The 24554-nt window shown below is 41.0% G+C and overlaps 2 protein-coding genes across 2 annotated transcripts; one reads left to right on the top strand and one right to left on the bottom strand.

Annotated features, from left to right (window-relative positions):
- Positions 1-5387: 5387 nt before the first annotated feature.
- LOC135702892 (succinate--CoA ligase [GDP-forming] subunit beta, mitochondrial-like) lies at positions 5388-7124 on the top strand. The gene is made up of 4 exons (XM_065223948.1): positions 5388-5591; positions 5676-5811; positions 5885-5984; positions 6085-7124. Exons 1-4 carry the CDS (start codon positions 5412-5414, stop codon positions 7049-7051), a joined length of 1383 nt encoding a protein of 460 aa, XP_065080020.1. The 5' UTR covers positions 5388-5411; the 3' UTR covers positions 7052-7124.
- Positions 7125-20383: 13259 nt separating this feature from the next.
- On the bottom strand, positions 20384-22398 carry LOC135702934 (keratin, type II cytoskeletal 1-like). Its single transcript, XM_065223988.1, has 3 exons — positions 22243-22398; positions 21635-22047; positions 20384-21227 (listed from the first exon to the last, which is right to left on the bottom strand). Exons 2-3 carry the CDS (start codon positions 22038-22040, stop codon positions 21094-21096), a joined length of 540 nt encoding a protein of 179 aa, XP_065080060.1. The 5' UTR covers positions 22041-22047; positions 22243-22398; the 3' UTR covers positions 20384-21093.
- Positions 22399-24554: the final 2156 nt, after the last annotated feature.

Here is a 24554-nt window from a genome sequence, read left to right on the forward strand (position 1 = left end):
TGATTACCGCTTTGATTCCGGCGGACATCAGGAACGGCTTGGTGACCGGACGGGTTCCAGTGGATATCATTAATGGCTTGACCACCGGACAGGTTGCAGTGGACATCAAGAACGGTTTGACCACCGCATTGGTTCCGGCGGACATCAGGAAAGGCTTGATCGCAGGCTGGATTCCGGCAGAGATCAGGAACGGCTTGGCCACTGAATTGGTTTCGGTGGACATCGAAAACGGTTTGACCACCGGATTGGTTCCGGCGGACATCAGGAAAGGCTTGATCGCAGGCTGGATTCCGGCAGAGATCAGGAACGGCTTGGCCACTGAATTGGTTTCGGTGGACATCGAGAACGGTTTGACCACCGGATTGGTTCCGGTGGACATCAGGAAAGGCTTGATTGCAGACTGGATTCCGGTAGAGATCAGGAGCGGCTTGGCCACTGAATTGGTTTCGGTGGACATCGAGAACGGTTTGACCACCGGATTGGTTCCGGCAGACATCAGGAAGGGCTTGATCACAGGCTGGATTCCGGTGGAGATCAGGAGCGGCTTGGCCACTGAATTGGTTTCGGTGGACATCGAGAACGGTTTGACCACCGGATTGGTTCCGGCAGACATCAGGAAGGGCTTGATCACAGGCTGGATTCCGGTGGAGATCAGGAACGGCTTGGCCACCGGCTGGATTGCGGCGGGCATCTGAAATGGCTTGACCACCGAATTGGTTTCGGTGGACATCGAGAATGGCTTGACCACCGAATTGGTTTCGGCGGACATTGATAATGGCTTGACCACCGGACGGATTCCGGTAGACATCACGAAGAGCTTAACCACCGGCTGGATTGCGGCGGACATCTGGAATGGCTTGACCACCGAATTGGTTTCGGCAGACATCGAGAATGGCTTGACCACCGGACGGATTCCAGCAGACATCGGGGACGGTTGGACCACCGGATAGGTTCTGGCGGTCCTCAGCAATGGCTTGATTACTGGAAGGATTCCAGCAGACATCGGGTAAGACATCAACACCGGATGGTTTCCGACGGGGATACAATTCAAGACCGGTCTGGTTCCAGTCGAGGTTAGGATTGTTTTCGGAACTTCACCAGCTGCGACGGACTTCGGTTCGATGGCTTGAAAGTCGTCTTGGAATAGCTTCGGATTGACTTCGGTTGTTTCGGGAGGTTTAAACCGTTTTACATCCATGACTTGAGGTGAGTCCTTATTGACATGGCACTCGGTTGGTTCACTTGCCATGTTATTAGGCTTGACTTCTACGAACTTGGCTGAATTCTCGACGTAACGGTCCTCTGTCAATCCACGAGGAAGATAATTTGGCTTGCACGCAGAGTTGAGCTTAACATAGTTAGCTTCGGTTGGAACCTCATCTTCAATCGTACTTGTCAGCTTGGTTTCAGTATCGGCAGGATTACCGTACTCGGCCACATTGGTAGGTGGAGGTGAATCATCGACTAGCCGGACCTCGGTCGGTCCACAATGGGAGTTCAACGGCATAATCATGGGTTTCGCCTTCAAGAGTTCAGTTGGATTATCCACTTCAGTTGACTTCTTGATCGACTTCGTATCGGTGGATTGATTCACAATCGTCTTCACATCGATGGTTTGGATCGGGTACGACATACGCTGCGGTGGCAACTTTATCGTCATTAACGTACATGGCAGTTCCATCGCGTGTGGAATCGGAACGGGCTGTTCCGTCATTCGAGTCATTGGTTGATTTTGGACGATCCGAGCGTATGGTTTGCTTGTGGCCGGTGATGGTGTTCGGTGTTGGTGGTGCCTGATATCGGTAGTTGGAAAGGCAAGCAGCAATGTTTCCACCAGTATACAGGCCTCGGTGTAGAGATCATCGAAACGCAGGTAGTCCTCATCCTGCTCATCAAATCTCTCTGCAGAGATGGCGGTCATAATTCTGTTGTGCAACCATTGATACTCCTGGTAATACCGCTGGAGGTTCCTGGCGTGCCTGTTACACAGCACCGAATGCATGGTGATATCGGTTTCTTGCACTTCCTTCAGGATTCGCGTTACCTTCGCCTCTACTAAGCCACGAAGTACGATCAACCTTTCCACATCGGTCATCTTTGGAACGCGTAGTAAACTATCACACGCATGCGATTCACTTTTCGGAATATTGTTTTTCGCGAACGCGCTCACTCATATGATTCACTTTTTTGTATACTTCGCACACGATGCTGTCATCGGCAGCAGCGGAAGTAGTTTTGTTTGTTTGGTACTTGGCTAGCGTAGCACGTCCGTTTCTTTCGGTGGGAAATCGGCTTCGTTCCAGTTGGCAGGAACATCTATGCGTAAACTTTTACGGCGAAAGCTTCTTGGCTCGTGATCCGGTTCGGATGGACCAAATTATGTTCGGACTGGGAGGGAACTTTCCCTTTCGGTAGTGGACTGTATCGGCAGGGTGGTGGAGGAAGCAAGCGTCGATCGGAAATCAACTCGTAAGGGCTCTGAAAAGAGCTGGTGGGTTCGACGCTGCTCCAAACCAGGGATGTGTGCAAAATAAACTTGATCGGGACGGCTAAGCTAACAACTGTTTATTCTCTCCTCTTTCTCTCTACAAATTCTGCTTCTACTGCTGCTGATGTTTGCTGGTGCTTGGTCGGAAAAGAACTCTTGTTTTGCACGGTGATGCATGTCTCTTTTAAAGCGGCGAGCGTTGATGTGGTCGTCGCTGATTGGTGGATGTTGTAGCCTATTGATGGTCTCGTTCTTCGCTGCTTGTTGGTCGTGTTCGTATCAGTTGACTTTCGGCGGAGACGGAACAGGAGTAACAATCCCACAAAATTATGTCGACTGATTCCTACACAATTCAAGTTGAACATTGCATTAGGTCCTAAGTAACATTGACAGATTCTCTTCATCGATTTTCTCTTTCGTTAACAACTTGGGTATAGAACCGTTTCTTGTCATGTTTGTCATATTTTTTTTATATTTTATTTCTTTATTATCGAGATTTTCAGCCGCAGGCTGGTTCATCTCCCGTTTAATGGTGACATGGAAAGGGCGTTTGAAAGATCCAGTGAGGCCCCCCCTTGGCAATTGAATAATAAATAGTTTCAGTAGTTCATACATATTATAAAGATGTAAAACAAAATCGTAAGCCCTTAAACGTTGGCAAATGTGGGTTGCTGAGATGATAACAATATTGATGTTAGGAGAATAGTCCGTTAGGTGTTTGCAGGATGATCAGTTGTGAAATGGCAAATCTCATAGCGTGGACAGAAGATAAGTTTTTCAAATTTGTGTGTAGAGTGCGGTGTCTTTCAGGAAGCACAGCAAGGCAGATTCGTATGAGGGATCGTTACTTAGAACGTCTCGCACTCCAGCGTGGATACGATACAGACGTCGATGATCCTAATACTTGGGACAATTCACAAGTATGTGTCCTACTATCGCACCGTTTGTGCCTGTCTGGTACTGTGGAATAATCGTGGGTGACTCGAGTGTGACCCGTTCTTAGACGCGATAGGGTTCGTTGGTTTTTCCAGCGGGGCTGATCAGTCCATTTCTTGATGTCACCATTCACCTTTCGCAAAAATAGCCATCTTTCTTGTTGCCAGCTTTGGGCCCTAGCATCTTGGATGATCGCTTTAACCCATGTTTTGACGTCGTCAGCTGGCGTTTCATTGGTATACAAATTTGACTCCCGACCGACAGACGCCAGATGGTCAGCGGTTTCGTTTCCAGCTATTTCGACGTGTCCGGGTATCCAGGCAAATCGAAGGTTGCTAGTAGCCGCATTGTGTATAGCTTGGATCCACGGGTGGCGATTCTTGTAAGACTCGAGCGTCGAAAGTACACTTGCTGAGTCAGTGAGGATTGCCGTAGGACACGATGAAGCTCCAAAGGTAGCTAAAACTATGGCGACAGCTTCGGTTGTGAACACGGAACATGTATCAGGTAGGCGTTGAAAGTAGGTTATATTGGGACCGGTTACCCTAATTCCCACGTGACCCAGTGCTTTGGAGCTGTCGGTGAATATGAGTTGGTATTGGCAAGTTTGGTAGAAATGAATTGAAGGTATGCTTTGTGAAGATGAATAGAGTTTTTTCCAGCTCTGAAGTTCCTTTTTATTGTCCAGTCGATATTCAATTGAGGAGAGTTCCAATCTCTGTCTCCTACCCAGTGAGTCTCAGAAACTGGAGGGAGCTCTTGATTGGGCAAATAATGAAGGAGTTTGTTCGCCTCCATGAGGAGGAACACTCCCTCAAAGCTAACTGCTTTGGAACAGGTAGCGATGGTCATCAGATGCCTAAAGGGATAAACAGCGGTTAAGATGCAAGCAGCTTTTTCTGGAGTGGATGGGAGTAGCCCTGATACGGTCCTGATACACCGGTTGTAGATCGGTCCCAGCATCAAGTCGGCCGTACGGCATGTGATTTCGATCCCGTAGAGAAGCCTGTTTGTTACTACGGCGTTGAAGATTCGCCGCAGGAGCCGAATCCTGGACTGGCAGTTCTCGCTAACTGCTGTGAAATGTGGCTTAAAACTGAGCCGGCGATCGAGGAGAACACCGAGGACTCGACATTGCTTTTTATAGGGTATTTCCTCCCCGTCAATCGAAATGGGCCACTTCCAGGGATGGTGGTTACTCATGCAGAGGTGGGTATTGCACTCTTATTGGCGGAGAGTTGGAACCCAGCATTTTCGGCCCATTTGGCAACAGCACTTGTTGCCGTCTGAAGTTTTCTTCGGATTTTTTGGGTATTTCCCAGCAACAATCAGATGTTTGTCATATTAAAAGATAGATAATAGCTTCTTTCATCGATCTGTGTGCTGAAAATAGCTGGGAACGAGAATCTGTCAATGTTACTTAGGACCTAATGCAATGTTCAGCTTGAATTGATTTTTATTTCAGGGCGTAATCTATTTTGTTATTGGTTTCAAAACCAACAAACGAATTATTGACATTACAACCGTTTTGATGATTCAAACATATTTTTCGTTGAATTAATCGTATAATATATTTGAATCAATACCCAAAACTAGAGAGCCACTGCCAATGCAATCAAGATAGGCGCTACTCAATTAGCTCTGGTATTTGACAGTTCGATTGGCTCAATACCAGGCAGTCCGCTCCTCTCTTATACTAGATCCTTTCTACCCAAAACCTATTAGGCCCTGAGACAAAAATATATCCATTTGAATTTTAAAATAATGTCTCTGCGTGTAGTCAATGCCATTTCAAACTGCTCGAACGAAGTCGTTAATTGATCATAGTCATCCAGCGGTCGTGATTACATATTTGCATGTGCACATTTGGAACTCTGCTAGACTAGCTCAGTAGGCAAAACGTACACATCATAATCTCGTAGCACATTATCAGTAGTTATCAAATGTTGGTCAATGTTCATTTGCTGTAGCACATTAAAGATAGATAATGCCCAATAACAATTCTACAATTTGCTTCATTCATTTCATTCGTTCCAGCAGCTCAGTTAGTTCACATCGTCACCTAGCAATCACCTGTAGGTTCAAACCACACAGACAGAGAGAAATGACAGCATTAGCATTATCCAGATTATCGGCCAAGTTGCTCGCCAGGAAGCCTTTCCACAGTGTAAGTACTAACTGCTAAAAACAATCAATGTTTATGATTGTTTTGAAAAATAATAAAACAAATCCCTTGTTTGTTTCTCATTAGACTTTTAAAATATCCGCCCGCAATCTCAACCTATTGGAGTATCAAAGCAAAAAGCTTCTAGCGGAGAGCGGAGTTGCAATCCAAGCTTTCCGGGTGCTGGAGGGAAAGAAGGACGAAAATGTTTTGAAGGATTTCAGTGAGTATAATTAGTATTTCCCATCTTGTCTTACGCGAAACATCAACCGTGATCGATCATCCCTCTTTTGCAGACGTCAATGAGTATGTCGTCAAAGCACAGATTCTCGCCGGCGGCCGGGGTAAAGGTCACTTTGATAACGGTTTCAAGGGAGGCGTCCATTTCACTAAGGAGTAAGTAGAGAGGGATTGAACTACAATGCAATATTATTATGACATAGTTTAAGTCCAAATGACATCCGGATGATCGTATATTTTCTACTTCTGTTCTCAGCCGCTCACAGGTGATTCCCCTTGTCGAACAAATGGTCGGCCACAGGTTGATAACCAAGCAAACGCCCAAGGATGGTATTATGGTCAAGCAAGTGATGGTGGCAGACAGTATCAACATCGCCCGCGAAACGTACCTCTCAATTGTGATGGATCGCGAACACAATGGACCAGTGCTAATTGCGTCGCCTGCCGGTGGAATGGACATCGAAGCGGTAGCCGCGGAAACCCCGGAGAAAATCCATACCATTCCGATTTCAGTGTCGACCGGAATCACCCATGCCCAAGCGGAAGAAGTGGCTCGTTTTCTCGAATTCAAGGGACCCCTGGTGGAGCGGGCAGCCGCAGAAATCGAAAAATTGTACCAACTGTTTGTCAAGGTAGACGCAACGCAAATTGAAATCAATCCACTGGCGGAAACCGACGATGGGCGTGTGATTTCAGTTGATGCCAAACTGAACTTTGACGATAATGCTCAGTTCCGGCAGAAGGATATCTTCGCGATGGAAGTTCACGAGGATATCGATCCAAAGGAGGTAGAGGCTCACAAATATCACCTGAACTACATCGCAATGGAAGGCAATATCGGTTGCTTGGTAAATGGAGCTGGTTTGGCCATGGCCACAATGGACATCATCAAGCTGAACGGTGGCAGTCCAGCAAACTTCCTGGACGTCGGTGGTAGCGTTAAGGAGGACCAGGTGCTGAAAGCATTCCAAATTCTGACTTCCGACCCGAATGTGAAGGCCATCCTGGTGAACGTGTTCGGCGGAATCGTCAATTGTGCCACCATTGCCAACGGAATCGTGAGTGCCTCAAAAATCATGGGACTGAAGGTACCGCTGGTGGTGCGGTTGGAGGGAACCAACGTGGATGCCGCCAAGAAGATACTGAACGAGTCTGGACTGAAGATCGAATCTGCTCACGATCTGGACCAGGCGGCCAAGATGGCAGTGAAAGCGCTGGGTTGACGGTAAGTTATTAGCCTTTTTTTATAAGTTTTAACACGAGATCGTATATAGGATTGTTCGTCCAGCATATCCGATGACAAAAGAGACACCTCAATATCATTGCATTTTTAAGCAGAACAAAACATTTCGTTTAGCTGACAAAAGAAAGCCCCTGACAATTAATATGTTCTTTTTTTAGTCATCAACACTCTCGGGTCATTCGTGACTTGTCCGGTCCGGGGATGAGATTTGAGAGGCAGTGATCGGAAGAACTCAAAAACTCAAATCTCATGCGTGAGTTTGTTCGCCTATGAGTTTTGTCTTGTAAAGTTCAACTGCGCAAAAATCCAATCCGATGAGTTTTCAGGTTCAAAAATTCATTGATTCATATTTTGCCGCTATTCATTGTTATTTTTGCATGAGTGGATGGAAAACTAAGACAACATGCATAAGCATGCTATCAATTGACGTTTGAACGGCTTCTATGAGTTTTAGGTGGAGTTGTAAGTGTTAGGTGCGTGCGCAAGTCGATCGAACAATAGAAAGCTTTTAGGGAGTGGATGCCGGTGAAGTTTTTAGCTATCCTTAAGTGAGCCCTAAAGTTCTTGACGCCTTATAGACAACATATGCAATATGTTGCTTGAATGATAGCTGTGAATCCAAGATCACACCCAAGTTTTTCATCTGATTCACGCGTTCGATGTTCGAGCCAAGTAGGTCATCGCTAAATATTAGCGGTTGTTGTTTTTGTGAAAACGTAACAGCGGAGCATTTGGCTGGGTTCACCAGCATTCCGTTTAAACTGCACCAACTAGCAAATACATTCAGCTGACGTTGAAGAAAGTGACAGTAAAAGGAGTACTTTGACTATATTTTTTTTAGTATTACTTCTGCGTGAAGTCAACAATTTACATAGTTGAAGATGCTAATTTCAAATAACAGACTGAAGTGGTAATTTTTATACGATAGATGAGGAGATGAAAGTATACAATTGCTAGTTCTGTTTAGAGTATACGGCAGTGCATATAGAGAGTAGAAAGCGAGCTAGACAACTTTTAGGAAGGTACAAATCAGTTTTATCATCTCTCTTTACCAAACTCCCCCTTTGGAGAGGGGGTGAGGGTCAACGGTCCCAGGTGACTTCCCTGAGGTATACCTGATGTGACGAAGAAGCTGGCTGATCTGCAATCTCCTTTGGCAACCTTTAGTTGGAGACCGGTAAGATACGATCGACACCAACTCAGATGATTACCGCATACACCGAGCCTGCCGAGTTTAGCAATCGCAATAGCATGGTTCATCCTGTCTAATGCTGCGGGGATAGATCTGAATAAATGCATGTTTTGGGGATTCAACTGATCGTTTATGATAACCTTATCTTTAAGTTCTTGTAGATTAAAAGATAGCAAGCTGAATGATATAAAAAATGCCTGCAGTAACATCCTAGCTACTTCGTTAACGGATTACCTGGATCCTACCATGCCTTAAACCTGTGAATAAAAAAAAATGTTATTTGGTTTTTTTGTACCTGGATTTTTTCTGAAAAGTGGCTGAAAAATCAGGGAATTTAGTTTTCTTCATAGAGTCGACACTTTGTGGGATTGCGGATTTCCAGGATTATGCACTTTGAAGAATAAGGAGCATTTAGAATGAATTCTAGGGATAAGCCAAAAGTATTTCAGGGTTTTGCGACATGGGAATTTTGACAAGAACTCTAAGGTTATTTTTGGAAAGAATTCCAAGATGGTTGTGAGAAGAGCTCCTGGTGAAAATTAAGGAAAATTCTATGTAGAATTTTAGGTGGTTCATTAAAGAAGATTTTTAGGTGGTTTGAATAAAAGAATATTCCAGGAACAGTTCTAAAGTGTATTTCAACTAAGTTCTGAGCAGAATTTCAAAAGTGTTCTGATGAAGGTTCTAAGTAAATTTCAAGAAGAACTTTGATGCTATTGAATGTTGTGGATAGTTCCTAAAAATTTTTGATATAAATTCCATGGAAATTATGAGGATAATTCCAAGTGGATTTTAAAGAAAATTCCGAGATAATTCGTAGAAGAGTTAAAATCCAAAGAAAACGTAAATCCATATACTGCGGAAATCCCTTTGTTTAGTTTGGTAATGTAACTATCATATATCGTTTTGCAAATGTCGGAGGCAAAAGCAGTCGATTATCACAAAAATTGTGTCGACTACCGTGATCGCTTAGACTGATTACAACCCATCATGAGCATTTTTCATGCTCCTTTAAAATAAATCACATAATGGATCCCATAACTTTGATCTCGGTGTGGGGGCGACTCCGGCGTAGTGGTTTAAATCCATACCTCTCACGCCAAAGTCACGAGTTCAAATCTCACCCCCAGACAAGTCACGAATGACCCAAGAGCGTTAAAGTGACTATAATAAAAAAAAACTTTGATCTCGAAACATTATTATTTGTTGAATCATTTCATTAAGGTAATCAAATAATAATTTTATTAATTCAATAAGCAAGTGCATTGTCCATTTCCTCACTCTTTACTCATTTTTCTGATTCGATTAATGAAAACAAACAATTCACTAAGATGATTTTAGATTCAGATCGCGAAGGAAATGGATTCGGCACTTTTTGGCCATCAGAAGTCACTTCTATTGTTTGTGACGACATCCGTCGTAAATTGTGATGTGATGTGAATGGAACCATCATCAGTGCAACGATTACCGATGTCTGTAGATACTTTACCGGTTGTAAAGTTCTGCGTGATGGTTTGTTGCAGCAGGGTGAATCAGCCTCATTGAAGACCTTTGGAAGACAAAACGACCAGATGGCCATCTTTAATCACGTGACGAGGGACTGGCAAATCCACGAACCCTCGTCCAGTCAAAAAAACCTTTGATTCCCTTCCCTCAACCCAGTAAATAATATAATGTTTTAACATATATGATTTACAGTAATGTTCCACCACATGCTGAAAAATGTGCAGACAATCCATTCAATGATGATTTCAAAGACCCAAAAAATAGGATGCGTGGAGAAAAATCCATTGAGAATTTGTCAAATTTAAGAGAATCATGTAAATTTAGTTTAAATAGATAAAATCAGATACGATCTCACCATGTTAGTCCCTCGGGTAGTCCAAATGAATCCACAGGAAGCATCCGTGCAATGGAATATCTTGGTTCCAATAAAGGTTCCTCTTCGTTTTCGAAACCGTATGTCAGCGCCTCTCAAAGTACTCTACAACTTTATTTTTGGTACCAACTTTCTATCTCGTTTAGTTTTGCTGAAATTTTGTTCTAAACACATCATGTTGGGTCGTTAATTAACGGTTGCATAAAACACGAATTCCACCCACTATGTGTTACTGTTGACGTCGTATGCAGCGCGCACAGCACACTTGATCGCCGCATGGAGTGGCGGTCTAATACGTGAATAAAATTAACCTTTAGATATCATTAAGGAATAACGTGCAATGAATTTGGATTTGATATTTGGCAGTTTTCCACAAATCGGAAGTCACTGTCTTGGATTCCACAATGGTGTCAATATCGATTTCCTTCCTCTACACGTTCAAAAATACCCATATTGTAGGGTATTTGACAGTTTTTCACGAACCGGAAGTCACAATCTTGGATTCCAAAATGACGTCCTTGATCGATTTCCGGGCTCTACACGTCGTCCTAATTTTTCACAAACCGGAAGTCGCCATCTCGGATTCCTAAATTGCGTGAATCATAGATTTCCGGCCTCCACACGTCGTTCCCGTTCCGAAAATATGTACCTCCGGTGAACCCACTCGAAGTACACATCAAAATTAATTTTTTGGCTAAGGGGTCGTCCATTAATTATGTCACACATTTAGGGGGGAGGGGGGTTTTTGAAAACTGTGACGAGCTATATAAAAAAAATAAGGTTCATACAAAAAATGTGACAAAGGAGAGAGGGGGTGTTGAAAATGGGCCTAATTTGCGTGACATAATTAATGGACCATCCCTAAGTCCATTCCTCAGAAAACATTATTTCAAAAATCGTCGTGAAAAAACCGCGTTATTTCGAAAATCGTCGTAAAAAAACCGTGTAAAAAATGATTTGAGTGTACAAGCAAATCTGGTAAACTTAGTCAGCTACTTTTGGCTGTTGGGATTGCCCTTATTGCATATCGATGGAAGTTTTTTCAAATCTGTTATTCTGCTGTTTAGTTGTGAGTGAACGTGAAAAGCGCTTATTCAACCTGTTCTCTATTATTCAATAATCAAGAACACAGATTTATTGTTAAGCCGAGTTAAATATTGTCTGCAAATCGGTTAAGTGATTTATTGGTTTTATATTGCGGCGGATCAAATTCAACGAAATTAGTTATAAGCACACCACTTAATTATTAACTGCTGGGTAGTGTCATGGGAATTTTGAGGTGAAAATTGAACAGTATTGAAAAATATCTATAACGGAATTTTTAAACAAATTAGGTAGGGGAAATGGATGTAATGTCGGCCTAAATGCCCCTAATTTTTGCCCATACTTTTTTCCCTTGATTTTTTGTTTTCCGTCGATCTTGTTTTCCGTGCTGAGCACCAATGCTACCGACGCCAGGGAGGCAGCTCCCACACCTGGACCCTACCTATCGAACCATCAACTCATGAACCGGGGATCAACGGCTTTACTTCCCTTCCGAAGGAAGGCGTGATCAGAGATGTTATGCCTCAGAACATCCCGGCGGCGCCGACTAAGATTGAACCCAGGCCTGCTGGGGTGAGAGGCAATCACGCTTACGACTACACCACCGGCACAGCTAAATTTGGGCCCATACAGCCCATTCAGCAATCGACTAAATTTTCAATAGCGACCAAAAATATACATTAGTACCGTTCCAATGACGCGTTCATCTAGATAAAATTGATAAATCTCGATTACTTTTTCAAAGGGCCGCATTTTATCGTTGATTTGGCGTAGGTGGCAAGTTTTCCCCTGCCTGATAGTGGTATTAGTATGCGTGTGCGAGCTACCAGTTACGCCAAATTGACGATCAAATGCATTGGTTACAAAAGCTTCGAAAAAGTAATCGGGAAAAGCAGATTTTTAGCGATGGGCCCAATCTTAGATTCATATAACGAAATTTTACGGAAAATTCGGGAGAGATTTCGAAAAGGGACCTCAGAAAATAATTATGAGAATGGAAAAGAAAAAGTTCGGATGATAATTACAAGGAAATCATGACAAAAACTCCAGGGACATCTTTAAAAGAGTTCAAAAATAGGGCACCATCTGTTAGGGACCATCCATAAATGAAGTAGTATATTTCAAAGTGTCCATTCAAATCCATTTTTCCCGGTTGTTCAATAATAAACCCAACTCAAACGTCACCCATGCTTTAAACAAAAAAGGCGTTCAACAATAATCGTTTTTTTTTTTTTTTTTTTTAGCCGGCGCCGGTGGTGTAGTGGTAAGCGTGACTGCTTTCTAACACCCCAATGGCTCTGGGTTCAATCCCAACCGAGGTCGGTGGGATTTTTCTGAGGCATAAAAATCTCTGGTCACGTCTTCCTTCGGAAGGGAAGTAAAGCCGTTGGTCCCGGCCCATGTGTGTTGAATGGGTGCGATATCCTACGCAGGTGTGGAAGCTGCCTTCCTGCACATAATGTCCGTCGGTGATTGGCACTAGATTGCGGAACAGAGACCGACGTTAAATAAAAGAAATGAATAATCGTTTTTTGAGCAGAATTGCTCTACAATACGTCTACTTTGCGTTGCGTTGCGTGTGCAACGGAGTAAATCGTAGATTGCATACTGGCAACTGTCATGTATCAATTTTAACGTTCTTATTCTGATTGCTTAAGGAAACCTATTTGGGAGTGAATAGTTCTCCAATCAAAGCTCAGAACAGGAAAAGCGTGACAATTACCATTGCCGGCCACGCCCATCTTCTCCGTTACGGGGAAAGGAAGGATATCGTTGATGTAACATCTACTTAACGGGAGGCAAGCGACTCACCGACGCCCCCATAGATGCTACGGAGTTGTATAGTTTGGTAGGAGATAGGTCAGGATTCGCTTAAGCAGGTGATGCGACCATAGTAATTGTTTTTTTTCTCGATGATCATGGGAGTAAACCCACGATCTTCTACTCAGTAAGCAAAAGCGGCAGCTGCCAAGCTAGCCGAGCTCCTAAATTTAAAATCCAATCATGTTTAAAATAAAATTAAACAAACAAAAAGGAACCGTCTCACACGAATGATCTAATTTACTCCAGCCATAGGGGTAAGAGGGGCATAGTGAGCATCCCGTGCACCAGCTTGGACTTCCGGTCGTTCGGAACAAATTGGTTGGTGGTAGGATCAATATCATAATGATATTGAACCTACTACCAGTTGATTTGTTTCATGCAGCTGGAGATGCAGAGCCAAACTGCGGAATGCTCACTATGCCCCTCCTCCCCCTATGTGATAAAAACACTGATGCATTTGGGGGGCACGTGGCCAGTTCTGAGGACTACTCCAACGACGGTTGATAGTCGGGGAGATTAATTCGCACTCGCGACGATATATATCCTTCTGCACTGCCGCTATACGCATAAGATTCCCACGGTGCATAAGGATTATATAGAACATTGGACAGTTATGCGTATAACGGCAGTGCAGTTCAGTTAAACAAAAATTATCGTCTCTGAAAGCAGCCAACAATGTATTCCAACCTAGCTCACGCATACACCCTCCTTTCCGAAGGCCTCGGAAGCCAACGATGGCGGTTTATTCTGTTGTGGGTGAGCGTGGGATTAAACCCAGGATATTCTGCTCATTAAGCATAACCGATTCCACTAGGGTTATCGACCATCACAAAACCACAACACTCCACGGCTAAATATGATTAAGTTTTCACTTGTCATGTAATGAACAACAGAAATAGGCGATAATTCATATAGTTTCAGCGGTTGATGGTTAATTTTAAATATACTAACGGTACTGCCTACGGCGACTACGACAGCGATTACGATGGTGCCTACGACGACGACAACAGCGAATTTGTAACTTTCCATTTGTCTAGAATATAACACCTTTGCCAAGCACTTAAGCTTTATGTCTGCTATCTGTCACTATTTGCAAAAATATCTAATAGCAATTACCTGTGTTGTAATACTTCCTGCATTGCCATGGTGATCTGGGAGGAGGTTTGCGTCTAGTGCTTGTGCCAGGAACCGTTCACGGCCACCAGCTACCGCCCGTCCAGTCTTGAGCGTATCCAGCGAGGCATCCTTCAGCTTGCTCACAATCTTCGACACTGGCGAGAGACCAGCAGACGAGCACTTTTGCAAGCCGTAAACTCGTTGATTCACGGCAACATCGGCCACCGAATCACCACCAAATCTAGCGACGGACACATTATCAGCACTGCTCTACAATACGTCTACTTTTTAGAATAAAATATGAGATTAGATTTGTATTGACATATTGATGATCTAGATGTCCAAAATCTCATGGAATCATGGACTCGTATAAAATCAAAGCGTTTCACTGCGAAAACTAAGACTAAATCTTGTTTTGATAAGTCGAAAAAAGCATATATCAATACAAGAGACCTGAGCAGGAGAAATGTTCTTCAAATCTTCCTGGAGTTTAGATCTTGAAGCTCCATAAGCCAAATAACATTTTGTGGAATAGAAATATGTGTTACCAACATATTTATCACTTGCTGAGTGTGTCCGGCCTTGCTCGGGATTCAATATTATCTTGAGTTTTTTTTTTTCTTTTGGTTTGTTTTTTGTGCTGAGCACCAATGCTACCGACGCCAGGGAGGCTGCTCCTACACCTGGACCCTACTTATCGATCCATCAAATCATGAACCGGGGACCAACGGCTTTACTTCCCTTCCGAAGGAAGGCGTGATCAGAGATGTTATGTCTCAGAACATCCTGGCGGCGCCGACTGGGATTGAACCCAGGCCTTTTGCAGGGCTGGTAGCGAGTCACTTTTTAGTGACTTAGTCACTTTTTTCAAGCCAGTCACTAAAAAGTCTCTTTTTTTTAAGGCCAAGTCACTAAAGTCACTATTTTCAACTTTTTTAGCGTGAATTTATTTCAAGATTGATCATTCTTTGCTTTGGGCGTTTAATCGTCTTTCTTCATCTGCAGGGTGTCTATTCATTTTTCTAAATAAAATTATCTGACCTTTCCAGGTTTTTCCAGTATTTTAACGGATAAATTCCAGGTTTATAATAACACTAAATTTTTAAATGCGTTAAAAATATTCGTTTTTTTGCAGATCAAAAACAACAGCAATTTACCCAAACGTTTTTAAGACATGTCAATCAGTTTTAAAGAAAAAGCTTTACAATCAAATCCATTGAATGTTGAGGTTTATCACTTACTTAATTTCTCACTTAATAAAGTTGTAAAAAACTTACCCAATTTGATTTATTCCAAGATCTTAAATTATTCAATATCTTGAAGTTTCGTATTGCATGTACAAGTTCAAGATATTGAAAATTTTCAAAGTGCCACAATAAAGGGAAAAAAATAAATGATTTATTTCAAGTTCGTAGGAATTAATTGGTGAATTAATGAGTATTGAAAAGAAATTATGAGAATTTCAGTGAAGCTCCATAAACAAACTGCGGGAACATAAGGGAAGTTAATACGCTGAAAATATGGGGAACTTACTGGAAGCTTTAAGAACCTCAAAGCGGTTCTTTTAGCATCCGAAAATTTTCGGGAACTTTTATGAATTTCAGAGAACTTCACAGGTGTCAAGCGAACTTGAGAAATATAGAAAACATAATTGCAATTGGGTATTGTGCAATTTTTTTTAAGAAGTTCTAAGTACCTCAGAAAAGCTAGATCTAGAGATTTTTTTTTTGGGGAATTTCAGACCTTAAGAGCAGTTTCCGTAGCTTTAGTCCAGACTTTTGGAGTAATTTGAATATCTATAATCGCAAATTTAGAAAAATTCAGGACAGTTCCATGATATGCTGAAAAAAAATCGAGAACCCTTAAGATGTTCCGAGAATTTCAGGGAAGTACAGAGTCCTTCAGAGAATTTATGAAAACTTTAGAAATATTTCAGAAACTTCACAGAAGTTCAGAGAATTTCAGGGAAATTTAAAGGTTTTTATGGGAATTCCATTTATTTCCGAGCAGCAGAACCAAGATCTTCAATAGAATTGAAAGTTTTAGGGAAGCTTCGAGAACATCAAGACAGATTATAGAATCTAAGTTCAAGGAAATTGTAAAAACCTTAAAGAAGTTACGAATAACTCAGGGAATTATGAATATATATCAAACAAATTGCCGTTTATAATGGTTATAATACTTAAGGGAAATTGTCGAAACTTCAAGGCAAATAATTGAATTTCAGTAAAGTTGCGGGTTCATAAAAAAATACTGAAAATTCAGGGTAGTCTAGAGAACTTTAAGGAAATTCAATAGTCGTTTAGGCAGTTTGCTGGTGGTATGTAAAGTCTAGACCAGTGTTGGCAAAATCAGAAATCATTTGATATTTTTCCGCTCTCATGCGCTCGCAATATCACGCGTGATATTGGAACAAAATATCATGCTTGATATTTATTTTACAAGCTCCTTTGATATTGCGAGACTATTCACAACGTGCAAAAATCAAGCTGAGAGTTGACTCGACACAAAAATGATTCCATTGCACATCGTGTTTTTAGAAAGAGAAAGCATAGTTTCCTATCTCTTTTTAATCTTCACCGATGGCAGACGCGAAGGGACTGCTGCAAGCCGTTATGGAAGTTTCGGTTGTACTCGGGTGTAAAGCAAAAATCATTAAACTCAATATCACCACAGTTTGGTGAGATTTGCAGTTGGTGAGTTTTGTTAGCTTGATATTCCGAGCTGCGATATCACAGCTTGCAAAATCAACCGCAGTAGTTTGCTTGTTGATTTTTGTCTACGAAAATCAAGCGTGATCTTGAGCGTTGGTGAGATTTGATTTTTTGATATTTTCACAACACTGGTCTAGACTATTGAAGAAGTTTTAAATAAGTGTCGATAATTTTTAAGGATTTTTTATGAACATTGGGGAGGCCAGTTCCTTTAGTTTCAGAAAGTTAGTGGGAAGTTAAAGCAGTTCCCAGATTTTGAGATAACTTCAGAGACGTTAAAAAGTTAATTGAGGTCTTCGCTTACGTTCAGAAGCTCACTTTTTAGGGCGGTTCAATTAAATTCAGCGCAATACAACAAGATTCATGAGAACTGCTAAAACTTTAGAGAAGTTTTGAGAATTTCAGAAAAGAACAAAGAACCTCAGAGCAGTTCCGTTAACATTAGAGAAGTCACATAAATTTTAAAGAAGTTTAGAGAACTTCAGCTAATTGTTAATCGTTTAGAGGAGATCCATGATCATTGGAAAAAAATTAGGAAACTTTAGGAAGTCCTAAAAAGTTCAGGAAAGTTTAAGAATTTGATGAGAAGTATTGTGAGTCTCAGGCTAGTTTCTCAAACCACAAAAGAACTTCAAGCCAGTTTCATTAACTTCAGGAAAAAATTGGGAACTTTCAAGTAGTTCTGAAAACCTCAAAATAGTCCATTCCATATTCTACGGAGATTTCTATTGAAATATTCCTCAAAATTTTGGCGAAGCTATCCTCCGAATTCAATTTTCTTTTAGTTTTCCTTGGAATTTTCCACAGTAAGAAACCCTTTCGAAAGATTCTCGGAATATTCATTGAATTCATTTCAGATTTCCTTTTCAATCTCACGCCTTCCCTTGGAATTCTACTCACATTGAAAGTCTCCTAAGAATTAATTGGCATTTCTCCTTTCAAATTACTTTCTTCTCATAATTTGTTTGGCAAACTCTCCTGAATTCATTTTCCGAATTCCTGTGAAGATGTCCTGGAGTTATTCTCAGATTGAATTGTAATCCTCCTATAGTATTTAAAAAAAAATCCAAGGACTTATACTCCGGATTCGTTTTCTCCCACAAACTTCATGAAGTTATGCTCAGAATACCCTTGGAATTTTCCTCTGAAGCTCCTCAGAAATTTCCTAAGAGTTTTCATTAAAATTTACTTTTAGGTCACTTTTTAGTCACTATTTATACAACTATAAGCTACTATTTGGTCACTTATTTCATCAAAATGCTCACTAAAATCACTATTTTTAACAGCAGTCATTGCTACCATCCCTGCTTTTGGGGTGAGAGGCAATCACGATTACCACTACACCACCGGTGCCGCTCTATTAGCTTGAGTTTACGCGCCGATTTAAAAAAAGCTTGTTATATTGTACGTAGCCCCCCTCTCATCTAAGGGGCTACCCCCTATGACAATCTCCTTATACCTCCACATGTCAAATTTGGTACCATTTGCTTGATTAGTTCTCGAGTTACTCGAGATCCAGAAATTTCTGTTTCATTTGTATGGGAGCTCGAAGCATCATAAGAACCTTTCCCGGTCCAAAAAACCCCAGCATACAAATTTTCACGCCGATCGGGCCTATAAGGGTCAGACAGACAGACAGAAATTCATTTTTATATAGAGGAAATGGCTCTAATGTTGTTCTATGGATCTCAGATTGGGCCCATTTTTAAAAACCTATTATTTATAAATTTTATGTAGTTGAACGCGTCATTGGGACGGTACTAATGGATAGTTTTGGTCGCTATTGAAAATTTAGTGGATTGCTGAATTTATGAATGGGCCCAAATTAGGGGCATTTAGGCCGACATTACATCCATTTCCCCTATATGTTCTACATCTTTCGATTTAGAGTTTTAGCCCAACTTTTCACACTTTGTTCCTTAATACTGCACGTATAAAAGGTCAGACAAAGAAGCACAGAGTTTACGACTTTGTGTAACTGGTAAACTGCAGTTGGAGGCATAATTGTCCCATGTGTACATGGGACACATTATGCGTCCACTGGCAGTGTGACGCTTAAAATAGTCAAAAGTTGTTACTCTAATTCAAGTATTAAGTTAAAGAACTCGTTAGCTAAGAAAGTCCTGGAAGTCAAGCATCTTTTCGGAAAATGAGGCAAACCGCGAAGTACCTATTTCATACAAATCCCTCAGAAAAAAAATGGTTTGTCGAGCGGGATTCAACATCGAGCATTCAGACTATGGAACGCATGGTCGCTTTCTAAATGTTTTCTCTTAATAAAATTTGATTAATTATGCATCCAGATTTATTGTATACAAGTAAGTACTTAGATGTTCACACGACTATGAGAAGACATAATTTTTAAATAGAAAAATTATTTTCATTCAGATCCGGTTCCGTTGAGATCTTCTTAACCGTTCAGATTATGGTGCTTGCACGGTACACGAACATGAAGAAATGTTAGAGATGTCGAATTATTATTTACCTTAAACCACTCAGAAGATTAACTATAAAACCTAAAGCTACTTCTTTATGAAGTGTTAGATTGACACAATTAGATTCTAATTTATACTCATCATCACTACATTGACCGAACAATATATTTGACATGGATATTTGAAACAATTCAATTATTTGTGGCAATCTAAATTCCCATTTTCCGTATTTCCAGTAAGTTCCAGAGAAGCTTCACTCACAGAGCACTCCCAGAAGCTTGTCGCAGCAGTAAGAGCTGCGCAAAGAATAATCTGAACACCTTTCAACAGATTTGAAAACCCCAAACGTTAAAAGGTTTTGAATATTAGTTGCAAATCATAAGTAAGATTGGCGTTTTCAAATAACAATTAAAATATTGTATGACATACATAATTCCTTACTAGCATTATTTACAATGCAAAGTTATGACGTATTATTTATGATGCACATACCTAACAGTTTAAAAAACAAATATCGTAGGCATGTACATCGATAGAATTTTTATAGATACTGATTCCAATGGTATATCCTTTTTGGTGAAAGTCGTTAATTTCATGAACATCCAACTCGGAACTAAGCATACAGTAGCACAGCTGAACGAATTTTTCATTACAATTCAAGCAGGAAAAAAGTTTCAAAGTTACACCCGCCATCAGTAATGCAATCAAAGTGAGAAATAATGCTGGCTAAACGATGCTTCTAGAAAGAAAAATAAAATGAAAGAAGATTTGAATCAATGGGCCTGAAGATTAGTGATCCATAGGCCAACATTGAAGCTCCTTCCTTTATTTCATTCTAAGCGAGGTTTACTGGAGTGGAACCATGATCCGACAACCATGAAAGTTCAATGAACGTATCGTAACGTAACGTCTGCCCAATTATTAAAAAAGGAGATAAGTGTGGAATGAGTTGTTTATTTTTGTTCTCATCTTAAGATTAAAACTTATGATTTTTAGGCGCCCAGTTTCTCGAGTGTAGTATGAGGACTTAACCAAATGTGTCCAATGTTTTTAACCGTAGATTGTTGGGGAAAGGGGTGTCAATAGCACAATCATATACACCGTAGAATTTCCGACCAGTTTCAGCTTTAATGGTTTGCAACTTCTTAAAAGTAAAAAATGAACATTTGTATTCTACATCAATTTCTGCTGTTACCTCCTGCCTTTTCAGTATGTGTTCGACCGTTTGTTTCTTGCTTTTGGTTCATCATAGAACGCGTTAGTTAACCTTCCTTGTGTTCATTTCCTTCCTAGATCCACGTTCATGAGCTACTTTCCCGATCAACGGAATCCGACCTGTATACTAGCGGTAGTCTTAGAAATATAAATTTCTAAAAATCTATTTACATTTTTTCACCCTACTTAGAATTTCGCTCATTTCGTCCCAATCTGACTTTCTTTTGTCGCCATTTATCATCACATCCAGAGCATGGTGAAAAACACAAATAATATTTCAGGCAATTTATATTGAAGAACCTCCAATTACATAGTGATTCACAATTCCTTCGCCGTCTTCTAGCCTTTGTTACCGTTCATTTAGTTTAATGGAAGCTGTCCCCAGTAAGCGACAGGTACATACCGTTCGAATTCTGTCTGTGGTTTAATCATTATCAGGATTATGGAAAATTATAAATGCAAATCTTTTACTCCTCTTATTAGCTGTGTTTAATCGAACCTATTTGTTTGCTGTATTTAAAACTGTTCTTAACCTAAGCCTTTGAGTTTAGGCGACGGACCTTACACGAACGCACGCTAACCGCCTTATTCAACGGTTGCGCTCTAGTCGCGGTGATGCTCCTCCCGGTCGCGATCGTCATTGATGATCCGGTCGATCATGTCTCGCGCCCGATCAATGTTCGACTGGTCTCCCATTACCGAAACGTTGTTCTGACCGTTTTCGTTGCGCTGCTTGTCTGAGGGACCGATAGATAAAAAAAAAAAAACAGAAACGATTATCAGTTATGAGATCCTTTTTCGTATGCATAAGGTGAAATAACATGGCAGATAAGTGTTGGAAAAGTGTTTATTTGTTGAAACCATTTTGAAAATGCTCGCTTGGTACCTGAACCATGAAATAAAAAAAGGCGCTCTTTATGCAGGTAACGGTTCATAATGCTTTCCAACAAGAAACATGTTTCTCGATACCTATTTCACAGCATACGCTCATACACCGTTCTTTCGAATAAATTCGCCCAGGGGACGCCGCCACATACAATCCAAATTGAAAAATCCCCTTTTCGACATGCGCTTCAGCCCGGTTGAACCAATGTCCTCGTGGCAGCAATGCAATATACAAAATATAAAGACTCATAAAAGTTACCTATTTGCACCGACACTCGGCAGCGATCTTGGATTTCACGGATCTTGTTGCCACCGCGTCCAATGATGAATTTGACCTTTTCGGCATCGACCTCGAACGTTTCCGTCTTAGCCGTTGCCGGGTCAATCCTTGGTGGCCCACGTGGGGGACCGCCACCGTTGCGGAATCCACCGCTGCCGCCTCCGCCACCACCGGAACGGTAACCGCCTCCTTCACGGTTGCCATATCCACCACCACTACCACCACCTCCACTTCCTCCCGAGCGGTAGCCACCACCGCTGCCTCCGCCGCCACCACTGCCGTAACTGCTGCCTCCGCTACGGTAGTCACGACGCTCCCGATCGTACCCAGAGCTTCCGCCACCGTATCCACGGTCGGATTCGTCACGTTCTCTCCAGTCTGGCATGTTTTAGCTGTTAATAGAAACATAAAACTCAATTATTACAAGCCCCAAGCAAAAGCACATTTTTCACTACCAAAATGAAAGCCAATATGAAATCAAAGATGGTGGCCGGTAGCATCACCTCTAGAAAACTACTTCCTGAAGAAGCCGAAAATGGAAATTCAAAAATCCGTGCAAATACCATATTCATTGAGCAAATTCTTACCTTAAGTTGAGCTGAGATGTAATGCGCAACAAAATTTAAAAGTTTTTACACTTTTCACTGCGTTTTGCCACTGGAAATTGTTTGTAAACTGTTAGTTCTCGTCAACAACGAGAACTTTTTCCGTGGAGGCTTCAAAGCAAAGTGCGTTTCGGTTTTCAGAGTCGGCTTCTTCGCCGCCTTGAACGACTCGAAAGAAGTGCAGAGGAGTCGATACAACTACCAACGCATTATTTCGCCGGGTCTCACGAACACACATGCGTTGAATGTGGAAGATGTCAAAAAAGTAGCGGTGGAGTGCGTTCGCAAAATGTAGCGTTTCATGTGGCATGTGTGCACAGTGTATTGGAGCTGGTCGAGACGGTGGTCACATTAAATTTCATGCAACTCACTTCACGACTTCAAAGATATATTAATAGAATATTCCTTCAATCCGATACACCACATTATCACTTGGATTTTTTTTTTCAGTCGTGTCTTATTCCTTGTTTAGACCACAGAGTTTTAACATATGTTACATGAGTTTTTTGAAATAAATGACCCATGCCTACCTGTAAAAAATCCAATAAAAATACAACTTCACTGTAACTGTAACCACTATCTACCACGAGACTACGATACTTTTTATTATGCGGTTAAACAACTTTAATGTTATGTTCAGACTACACGGTTACAGACTTAAAATCAAAATTTGTCCTCGGTGAGTCAAGAATCCAAAGATGTCATTAAATTGTAGAAAAACAGCTGTAAAAGCCCAATTGAACGAGATACGTTTCTGAACTTTTGGTTGCTGAATCATCATATTTATCAATTATTGGTACAGTATTGGGCTTATTTCGTTGCGTTTGTTAAAAGTAAGAGATATTTGAGAAAACAACGCTTTTTTGTTGAAATACCTCAATAGGGGAAATGGATGAAATGTCGGCCTAAATGCCCCTAATTTGGGCCCACACATAAATTCAGCAATCGACTAAATTTTCAATAGCGAACAAAAATATCCTTTAGTTCCATCCCAATGTCACGTTCATCTAGATAAAATTGATAAATAGCAGATTTTTTTGCGATGGGTCCAACCTTAGATCCATAGGCCAACATTAGAGCCAATTCCCCTATCTTGAAATGCAATGAACTTAACTTTTTGAAATTTTGCTCATTTTTAGTCATAATAAAGATCATTAATACTTCATTAATTTTTCTAAAATTCGTCCCAAGGTAAAAAGTTGAAATTCTAACTTCGTACAGGTTCTTCCAATAAAGTCCAAAACTATAGCGGAAATTCAATAAATATATGTTTAACCACTATCCAAGATTAAAAAAATATCTATTTACAATGTTTCAAAAAACAAAATCCATTAGTGTGTGTAGGTACGCTCAATTTTGCGATACACTTTCACCCCTATTCTGTATTTCGATTCGAACGAAATTCTCATACAAAAAAATATTTTTTTGTATTAGAATTTCGTTCGAAACGAAATACAGAATAGGGGTGTTTATATCGAAGCGAAGTGAAATTTGAAGCAAGTGAAAAATCATGAAATGTTACTAGCGAAAAAGATTGTGAAAAAAGGTTGTGGATCATTTTTCAATTTCCTCTTTTCGCAGTTAACAATTCACGTGAAGTGAAATCGATCAGTGTACACCTCCGGTGAAGTAAACATCGATCCAAACTGACCGATACGCTCTTTATCGAAACGTCAACTTTTCGCTTAGCTGCTGTGCTTTTCACTAGCATTTTTTTCCTTTGATTTGTTTTCCGTCGATCTTATTTTCAGTGCTGAGCCACCAATGCTACCGATGCCAGGGAGGCAGCTCCCACACCTGGACCCTACCTATCGACTCATCAACTCATGAACCGAGGACAGAGATGTTATGCCTCAGAACATCCCGGCGGCACCGACTGGGAGTTATAACATGTTATAACGGTTGTCAAATAATTGCAACACAGAAACCACCATCAAGATAGCGCTATAACATGTTATAACTCTGTAGTCTGAACGTAGCACAATAGTACGTTCATGCCTTGTTCAGACTGGAGAGTTATAACATGTTATAACGGTTGTCAAATAATTGCAACACAGAAAGCACCATCAAGATAGCGCTATAACATGTTATAACTCTGTAGTCTGAACGTACTATAAGACACATCTCTCTGAAATTTCTTCTGTAAAAGATAAGAAGAATTGAAGCATGAATAAAATCATGAGAAATATTTTCACAACCCTGTCAATGGTTTTTCTTGGTTTTATATTTTGTGTGGATTTCTGAGATAATTTCCTTATCATTTTTATACAGAACGTTCCTTTTACGGTGCTTGT

Source organism: Ochlerotatus camptorhynchus, unplaced genomic scaffold (assembly GCF_037179485.1).
Source record: "Ochlerotatus camptorhynchus isolate MF236.1 unplaced genomic scaffold, CSIRO-AGI_Acam_v1.1 ptg000203l, whole genome shotgun sequence".
NCBI classification, from domain to species: Eukaryota; Metazoa; Arthropoda; class Insecta; order Diptera; family Culicidae; genus Ochlerotatus; species Ochlerotatus camptorhynchus.